Source organism: Hippoglossus stenolepis, chromosome 14, assembly GCF_022539355.2.
Source record: "Hippoglossus stenolepis isolate QCI-W04-F060 chromosome 14, HSTE1.2, whole genome shotgun sequence".
Taxonomy (NCBI): Eukaryota; Metazoa; Chordata; class Actinopteri; order Pleuronectiformes; family Pleuronectidae; genus Hippoglossus; species Hippoglossus stenolepis.
Window position 1 is genome coordinate 6494247 of NC_061496.1, and position 10105 is coordinate 6504351.

Genomic DNA, 10105 nt, shown 5'->3' on the forward strand with positions numbered 1-10105 from the left:
AGGTATTGTCAGTAATTGTAGAATATGTGAGTTGGTGTATTGTGTGTCAAGCAGTCTTGTTGTAATCATAGTCTATCAGGATCCACAACGATCAGGTGGTTGTTTATGATTATTATTGTTATTGTTATTGTTGTTGTAGGTTTTTATATTGATGTTTTGTTTTTGTTTTATGTATTATTATTTATTCTTAAATAGACAACGTGGAGGATTCCCTCTGATCCAACTACAGCTCCGCTTTTACTTTGAAAATCCACCAATCTATCTATCAAAGCTAACTTGACAAATAAGACTACAAAAATGGCTTCCGGGAGTAAGCAGAGAGGGGCCTGAATGAAATAGGTGTCTTAATATAAGCCTGAGATCTGGAATGCCAGTATCTCTGGTTATATATTATTTCTCGGTCATCTGGCCACTTTTACCAGTTTACACGTGTGGGTTTGAAACACGTGGTGGTCTCAGGGGGTGACCGTTAACCGGACGTGGTCCCCGGGTGTTTTCCTGCGGTGCCGCTGTTTTACCGGCGGCGGAGCGGGCAGCGGGTCCTGCGGCAGGAAAAAGCGCCAACTTCTGCAGCAGCGACCCGATGGTGGAAGTCTGAGTTTAACGGCTCCTGAACCGCTCATCCCGGGACATTTACTGAACTTTAACGTGGCATGACTCGCTCAGGTAAGACCGAAGACAGATGTGAACCCCCCAGCTGCGTTGTAGCCTGGTTGTTTTCCTTCAGAGAACTGTTGGCCGCCTCCTCGCCGCTTTGACCCACTTTACCGCTGCTAACTGCGCAACGAAACCAACGCTATCTTCCGCTATTGTCAACCGCGTCTTAGCGCTAAACGCACACGGGCTGCTCGTGCGAACTGTGATGTTTGTAATGTTTATGCTAACAGTGGTCATTAAGAGAGGCTAAGTGTTAGCTATCACGTTATTTAAGTGGCTAACCGTGTAGCACTGTGTTTACACCGAAGCTAGCTCGGTTTGTAGCAACACAACTGCGAAGCATTTTACTTTCATTTTCACGATTTTATTTTGCAAGTTCGCACAGGCTCAACGTTACAGTGGCAGGTACAGGTCAGCTCAGCAGTGCAATAGTTACATTAAAATAAAAAGCAAGGTAGAAAGAGTTTACTATATATAAGTCAAATACAAAACTAAGGCTATATACATTCAAAGGTGCAGTGTGACACTCGTATGGAACTGAATGGAGTGTGTGTGTGAATAGTTATTGCACCGTGTGTGTGTCAGTTCTTTCACATTCTTTCAAAATAAAGTACAAACAGGCAGGAAAACAACTCTTGATGGCGCCCTAAGAAATGACTGTGTTTCCTTCTTCTTGCCGCAGAGGAGCGCTGTTTTATATCAATACAAATATAAAAACTAGGGCTGCGAGCAACACTTGCGATCCCGGGAACTGATGTCCGGTACAAGGCGCTGGACCACGCCCACTAACCACGCATTACGGTTCCACGCCTTCAAGTGTCGACCACACGGTGAAACTTTAATGTAAATCGAATTAAAGTTGTACAAGACTTGCTTCGTTTAGGCAGTAGGTGGTGCTATCACTATCACTACATACAGACCTAATAGATCTGTTCAGGTCAAACACACTTGTTTGTCTTCAGATCGTATAAATCTTTCATCTGTGCCCCAGTCAAAGACATCAAAGGAATCTATGGCCAGTGACATTGAAGCAAACGGACATCAAAGAAGTATTTGCTTAATGAATCCTTTGATGTGTTATTTTATTTAAAACCTGGGTGGAGTTGAATAGTAAGTCACAAACAAGTGTTATTCTTTCAGCTTAACATCTTCAGAGTAATCTCCTGAACAACTAAACTCACTGTTGTGCAGTAAATCAGTGGCAGATGACACGATAATTCTAGAGGCATGTGAGTGGAAACAGAACTCGGACAGGATAAAGAGAATACGCTAAATCAAATTCTGGAGCACTTTGAATTGCTGATACTGGAGAAGAGTTTCAGTGCTGACCTCAATATCCAGCTCTGCGAAACAAGGAAGACTGCAGAGTTTCCAGATGGACCGGAGAAAACTTCAGGAGAGATACAATGAGGTCAAAGCAAAGCTGACGGCTTAAACATACACGAAAACTTACCAAACTTCGCAGCAATTCAGTCTGGTTTAACCGATCTTCAAATAATTCGATAATCACATGTATTTAGTTATTTATTGATGATGTCGGATCATGACTCCGGATCATTCCACTCACTTTAACACTGAAGTCCTGACCTTTTTGTGTCACGTTACATTACATGTGTCTCATAAACTGCAGAGCAAATCAAACTAACACAAACTATTATGGTCCAGGCCATCAATTGCAGACCACATTGTGAAAATTTAATGTAAAACTAATCAAAGTTTGTTCAAGCTGTCAAAAATGTGAAAATTTTTCCTGAATATTCAAACAAAAAGCAAAAGGGCCTTGGCACTGTCGGTGCTCAGGCTCTAATAATCAACCATCTATGCTCTTTTCATTTTTTACTAAACTAAAACTATTTACATTCAAAGGTGCAGTGTGACATTCATATGTAACTGTATGGAGTGTCTGTGTGAATATTTATTGCACCGTGTGTATCAGTTGCTTCACATTTTGTGCCTCAAACCGGCAGGAAAACAACTCTGATGGCTCCCTCTTAAATTCCACTGTATGTGTTTCCTTCTTCTCACTACAGAGGAGCACTGTCTTATCTCAGCAGAGAATTAATCACCCCTCCAAGCTGCCCAAAAGAAAGATGCCAGGTCTGCAGGGTGAGGATGTGGTGGCGGCACTCGGGAGCCCCATCAAGAAGAGCAAACTGTCTCTGAGGTTCTTCCAGAAGAAGGAAGCCAAACGGGTGCTGGATTTCTCGGAGCCTCCAGCATATGAACCCAAATCGTCTGAACCAACGGAGCCCGAGGACAGGTGGGTCCATAGGGTTATACAAAGTTCTGCATTGTTGACAAATGATGTGTGGGGATAACTGACATCATTACGGAGCATGCTAACACAGCTTCAATCATAGAGCCTCTTCAGACTTGGTAATAGTTAGCAGCTGTTTTACCAAGTTGTGTTTCTTCTTCACTGTTCAACAGCGGTGATCAGGTGGTTCCTGATCCTCCTGTGTGTCCAGAGTCACCTTGTCTCCTTCCGTCATGTGAAAAGAGGGAGAACTTGGTGCCATTTGTGGGCTTCAACAACCTGGGCAACACCTGCTATTTGAACAGTATCTTACAGGTTGGTCATTTCCAGAGACAGAATAAACCATTGTCGTTAATAGCTGAATCTACATACATGTGCACATTACAATATATTACATTTATGTTTAGAGAATTATGATTTTTGTAAGGAAAATGTATTTGACTATTATTCCTGCTTTAAGTTCATTTCGGACACTTGTGTTATCAATAAGATATCAAGCTTTTTTGAGTTATCTATAGAGATGGATTTGTTGCAAACAAACTAATAACTAATCTTGCGTCTGGTTGCACTTGCAGGTTCTGTACTACTGTCCAGGACTCAGAGGAGGCATAAAGAAACTGTACGAACTGTCTAAAAGAAAAGACAAACCAAAGGAAGAAACAGATACAAGTGAAGAGGTTGGTGCAACACAAATGATGGTTTTATTTAGCAAAATTTACATTAGCAAGGAATCGCTCCAAGATGATCTTTAATCTTAATCTTAATCTAGATAGATCACAAATTTATCAACACTATCAATTAAGAGTTGTTAACTTTGCTCGTGTAATTTTAGGGCTTTTGTATAGTGAAGTGTAATCAAAAACACGCTATCCTGGTATAATGTATTTGATCCTATAGTTCAAAGATCTTTTATTTAATTCAACTGTTTTATCTCCGTGTTCTCAGCAGCCAGAAGATGTAGCTGAGTCCTTGCCAGCTCACGTTGAGCTGTTGCAAAGCTTCAACAGTCTGATCACGTCAGTGGAGCAGCTGCAGTCCAGCTTCCTGCTCAACCCTGACAGCTTCAGTGACGGAGAGCTCTCCACACCGCCTCGGAAAATCCTGAACACACTCAGGTAAGAAAATCACATCAATCGTACACAAGTGACAGTTGTCACATGCAATGAAATAGAGAAGTACTTTGTTTCTAACTACATTGATGAGTTTTGAGTTACATTAAAACTTTCAACTTTTGATAAATCATTTTTTACTTTTATAGATTTTATAGATATAATTTGGCCTGCTCTCTCAGTCTAACCTATGAAATAGATATTCAGAAGTTTTCATCCGATTGATTAATTATATGATTTTAAAATGATTCTTCAAACAAAGGTATTAAATTGTTTTTAAAAACATATTACAGATAATCTATTTTGTCAACATACGTTGCAGGCAACTGAACCCCATGTATGAAGGCTATCTTCAGCATGATGCCCAGGAGGTGCTGCAGTGCATTCTGGGATACATCCAAGAGACCTGTGACACCATCAGGAAGGAGCAGGCGCTGGAAAAGGAGGAGGAGGAGGACGACGACGCGACAGGAGTCAAAATGGAGAATGGTGTTCGTTTGGGTTCCAGCAACTCAGACGTTGCTGTAACGGATCCCTCAGAAGGCCAAACTCCCGCAGACGAGGACGGCCAAGTCAGCGGCAAGAGAAAGAGTGACACTGAGGTGGGAAATGCCAAGAAGAAGCCAAAATCTGTCAAGTCTAAGAAGTCTGATGTGGAGGAAGACAACAGTGGTAGAAATCAACCCTTCACCCGCTCCAAAAGGAAGTCCTCCAGTGACATCGTGGTGGACAGCACCCAAGAAAAAGGCGGAGAAAAGGAGGCAGAGGAGGAGGCGGTGAAAAAGCTAGATGGGAAGGAGGATGGAGGGAGCGACGGTGAGGGGAAAGGTGAAAAGACGTCTAAAGAGGCAGAGGGGAAGAGGAAGAAACGCTCTAAGCTGAGCTGGTTGAGGCCTTCTGGGAAACAGCCAAGTATTTTCTCCAAATTCCTCAGCGTGGGGAAGATCAGCTCCATTAACACGAAGAACCAAATTAAGGTGGAGCAGGAGAACGGACAGAGCGACGAGCAAAGTCCGAAAGAGAAGAGCTGTGATGAGAAATCACCACAAAACCTGGCTGAAGATGAGACAGTGAAACATCAAGGTATGAAACACAGAGCTCTGATAAAACAAAACACTTACTGTTCCTTTAAATTCTTGGTATGAGTTAATTCAGTCTTAATTGGGTATGTAAAAAATTACATAAATGCTACTTCAATAGAGGAAATGAATAGAGTCTGGTCAGACACACATCATCACTATGTGACTGCAGACATAAAATACTTGTGTGTGTCTGTTTTATTTAGACGGCCTGGACCTGTTGGAGCGCCTGTTCCAGGGTCAGCTGGTTCTGAGGACTCGTTGTCTGGAGTGTGAGAGCTTCACGGAGAGGAGAGAGGACTTCCAAGACATCAGTGTCCCTGTACTCGATGAGCAACCCGGCAGCCCGGACGATCTCTCAGAGGGTGAGGATTGGTGCAGCTTCCGTATCCACATTAACTCTTTGCATTGGGTTTTAAAAAAGGTGCCATCATTCATTGAGCAGCATTAACCCATGAAGACCTAAGGGGCTGAATAGAAACAACCACCTCAAACCTCAGGGGTTTCTGAAGAGCTGACAGAATTGCCAATGTTTATAAAACTTTAATTTCTCAGCCACCGAAGCAGGTAGAGACATTTTTTGTGGGTGAAAAACTCAGCCAATTTAAATCATATAATTCATATGTGCACACCTTTTCTATTAGGTCACAAAGCAGGTGAAAAAGAATCCATCCCATAATACATCTAATAACTGATTTTTACTCCCTCCAGTCTCTCCGGACCCCAAACCAGAGCTGAGGACTCTGAAATGGGCCATTGGCCAGTTTGCTTCAGTGGAGCGCATCGTTGGAGAGGACAAGTACTTCTGTGAGACCTGTCTTCACTACACAGAGGCCGAGAGAAGTCTTCTGTTTGACAAAACTCCCGAAGTCGTCACCATTCATCTGAAACGCTTCTCTGCCAACAGCTTAGAGTGAGTTAACTGCCAACGCAGCTTTTCGCTTTTACTGTTCAAATTTCATTTTAGTCTGTTTTTTATAAATTCTTTTTCAGTATTTTGCCCCTAAACTATCAGGGCTATGTTGAAGAGAAATGAAATTGAGATTTTGTGAGTAAAGTCATAATATTATGAGAATAAAGTCATAATTCTAGGATACGTGTCTTGTCAGAAGAGAAATATCAGAAGATCAGTATGTGTTAAAATGAGGAATGTGAAGCATCTTGTTAAGTCATACTTAGTTATAGGTTTCACAAATAACGAAACACTTAATATTTTGTCTCATCAGCTTCACATTATCTGATATTAAGTATCATGACTTTGAAAAGATTGTGTGAGAAACTGTCTTTTCTGTTCTCAAAATATGATTTTATTCTCGAAATCTCATAATTTGGTCTTCAAAATTGCCCAAATACTTTATTATTATTATATGTGGTATTTATGATAGTAACTCCTCTCCTTGTTTCTTTCCCTCTTAGCATGGACCCATATGCTGGCCTCTCTAAGGTGAATACTCCCTTGCAGACTCCTTTTACCTTGTCTCTGGAGGAGTGGTGCACACGTCCCTCCACTAAAGGTCAACAATACCAGCTGTTTGCTGTTGTCATGCACAGCGGTGTCACCATCAGCAGTGGCCACTACACCGCCTACGTCCGCATGTCTGACCTGAAAGACGTGGAGCTCTGGCCGCAGGGCAGAGAAGAAACGGAGAAGGGGGAAGAGGAGGAAAAGGACAGCAAAGAGGAAGTGCAGGTGAAGGAGGAAGCGCTGGACTACAATGATGGTGAAGTGTCCTTCAGCCTGAGAACGAGGGGACAGAGAGTTGCGAGTTTGGCGAGCAGCAAGGCGGGGGGCAAAAAGTCAGAGGGTGTGGTCGGACTGTTGGGCGGCCAGAGGAGTTTGACCAGTTACGAGCTTGGGAGCAGCAGCAGCAAACACACAGATAAAGCAGCCAGCAGTGCAACAACAGAGGGATCGAAACGCAGGAAGACGATCAACAGTCTGGGTCATAAAAAGGAGCCTGAGGAAGGAGAGGAGGCTTTGCTGCCCCCTTGTGGTGGGGTGGGGGCGCTGAACTCCCTCCAGGAGTACGAAGGCAAATGGATGCTGTTTGATGACTCTGAGGTGCGTTTGTTTGAGGAGGAGGACTTCCTGCGCGCCTGCTCTCCAGAGGCGAGCTCCTCATCGACACCTTACCTGCTCTTCTACAGAAGGATCCCTGAGCCTGGATGCTAACATGAACACAAGGACTCAAGGTGGGGGGGTGGGGGGGAGTGCTCAGAAAGAAAAGACAGTTGTAGTTTTTTGCAATACTACAAACTCTGCCAAAATTACTATGGCTGCCATATTTAGAACCTGAGCAGAAGTTACCTTTCAGGCAAGAAACCATCTCATGGAGTCTAGTTTGGGTTAGAAATCATATATTTTCAGAAATGACTTGACTTGTCTTTCTACGTGTCAGGGATGACTGGCTTTTTGAGACTTTTTTTTTTTGTACAAGAAGTTTTTGCTGTCCATAGTGTTTCTTTGACAAGGTCATTGTCTTTACCATGTCCTCCTTTTTTTCATGTTATCACTCATTCAGTTTCTATGGTTCCCTTTTACAAAATGGAAAAGCACTTTTAAACAAAAATTTCATCAAGCGAAAATCTGAAATGCTCAAATGCTTTTTCCGATCCAAAAGTGTCTCTATATTGTATTAAATTGGATGCAGAGTAAACTGTGTAATTCTGACACATCATGCAACCACAAAAAACAAATAAAACAAATCTTCTCCATTCACACACTGAAGCGATGCTGCAATCCTTGCAATAAGCCTTTATTCACCTATCACAGACACATCTTTGTATGAAGCCTGATATTGATGTGATCAATGCTTGTGAAACCTGGAGTTCATGCTACACAACAGCAGCAGCAGATATTTACATAAAACACACAAAAATATCTAATACACAATGAGCTTGCCCATATTTTCTTGGCGCTGCTGAAACTTGTGTTTCTGGAGGCTGCAGTTTCATGCTCAGCATTTTCAAGACGCTGATTCAGTTTGAGTAAAATGTTCATAACATTTCTTCAGTAAGCTGTTATGTTGTTATAAGATTAGTTCAGTGAGGTCATGACAGCCTTGTTCATCTTTCATTTCTTTAGTGTGTGTAACTAACACTTCTCATATTTGGATGTGAAATGTTTTGCAGGTTAGTTACTTATATTCAGGTTATTACTTCAGCTGTACTTCTGTGTTATGCTGTGAGGAGAAGGACGGGTCAGAGACTGGAGAATTTAAGTGTAGTTTCTTTGACACATGAGAAACAACACATTTCTCATATGTCAGAACATTGTGTAGAATTCCGTTTGCAGATCTGTTTCACTAACAGACCCAAATATATTCATTCTACTATTACAGAGAACTAAAGAAACCAGAAAATTTAAATGACTCAAAAACAACGAATCAATTATCAAAATAGATGCTGATAATTTTTTGTGGATAAAGATCCTAGCAGCTTGTTTTGAAACGTACAGAGCCATCGCCCAGTGAGACTCTGACTCCTGCGCCGTACAACTTGCCTCCAGTTGTTTTTCTGTTTTTAGATTTTACTCCATTTGTTCAAGAAATTATTTCATGAGAAAAACAAGTTTGAAAGTCCTGTGTTTGCTTTCCATCTGCATACCTGCTCATTTCCACCGTTAGCAGTTTAAAGGTATTAATGTTTTTCTGCACTCAGACTCTGAAATGTCTCTGAAATTACAATTGATCACAACTATATTTTGTTTTGTTCTAAATCATAGGTTTATTGACAGTATCTGATTTGTGTTTTAATAATATGGAACCAGGTCATAAGCTAAACCTGAGCTGAACAATGTCTCCTTTTATGGAATGTGTCCAGAGGATTGACTCAGTTCTAATTCAGCTGTTTTTCAGGAGAAATTCATCATGAGCAAAGTTTCCAATGCAGGTTTTTGTGTTCAACAAAATGCTTGTTGACGTGTTTTAATAGATGAAACCAGTCAAAGTAAGTTTGTCCTTTAAACTGTACCTCATCCCAAATGTAACTATTCATGTTGGCAGTGTGGTACCGTGACCAATAAAGTTTTTACCTTTACCAAATGTGCTCCATGAAACCATGAGTCGATTTTCATAGATAACTTTATTGCACATTACACCACATTTACAATCAAACACCCAGTTGTCAATACAGATAAACAGGGTCCTATCTAAAGATGAATGTCTAGTGCTGAATATCTAGTGAGTCTAAATTACAGTAGAAATGTGAGAGTTGAGAAAGCCCAATAGTAAAGTTTAGTGCTTCATATGAATCTTACAGCACATGGTGCCGTCATCTGTGCACTGTAAGATCAAAGCCGGGTAGAGGAACAAGAAGCTTGCCTCAGATTTAAAATGAGCCCAGTGTAGCAGTGTGTACTTCGGCTGTAATGATGGAGGAAAGGTGCGAACAGTGTGTATCCCTTATAACCGAATTATGACGCCATGGAATCAAAGGATACGAGACTACGTGCCTCATAACATTGTCAATTTATAGCAGGAAAAATAAATCATAGCTTTGGTTTTATATTCTCATTGCAGTGCAGTTAAAACATGTATGTTGATTGCTGATGAAAACACAATGCAACGATGAATTGAACAACCCAATTTATTTACTATGTTAAAATCGAATTTCAATTCAGTTTAAAATCCTACCCTACGTTATCTCAAGGCACTTTACATGCTAAGGTTTAGACCTTTAAAATGATAGAGAAAAAACTCCCTCATTAACTTGAAGAAACTTAGAGCAGAACCAAAAATGTTAAACTAATTTACCTTTAGATGTTTCATTTACATTTATATTTAACGTTTATATTTAATATTTAGTTTTAACATTGAACGTTTACATATAGATACAACATTCAACACTCAACTTATATATGACATGAATTTCTGTCTTAAATGTGAGGAAAATTAGCTAAATGTGAAGAAAGGGAGCTAGATATTTGAAATATATCAGCAAAACAACTAAAGGCGGGTGGAAAAGAGGGGAGAGGAGTATCCAGGTGAAAAGTTAGCGACATA

General features: G+C 41.0%; 1 protein-coding gene across 2 annotated transcripts; it reads left to right on the plus strand.

The window, feature by feature from the left end:
• Nucleotides 1-515: 515 nt before the first annotated feature.
• usp1 (ubiquitin specific peptidase 1) lies at nucleotides 516-9145 on the plus strand. 2 transcript variants are annotated; one of them, XM_035176892.2, is made up of 9 exons: nucleotides 516-666; nucleotides 2688-2917; nucleotides 3088-3229; nucleotides 3490-3591; nucleotides 3860-4029; nucleotides 4346-5106; nucleotides 5309-5467; nucleotides 5814-6015; nucleotides 6519-9145. In XM_035176892.2, the coding sequence occupies exons 2-9, from the start codon at nucleotides 2748-2750 to the stop codon at nucleotides 7273-7275; spliced, it is 2463 nt and encodes an 820-aa protein (XP_035032783.2). In that variant the 5' UTR covers nucleotides 516-666; nucleotides 2688-2747; the 3' UTR covers nucleotides 7276-9145. The 2 variants fall into 2 exon arrangements, with proteins under 2 accessions (XP_035032783.2, XP_035032785.2); XM_035176894.2 differs by having other exon boundaries at nucleotides 3863-4029.
• The last annotated feature ends 960 nt before the right edge of the window (nucleotides 9146-10105 follow it).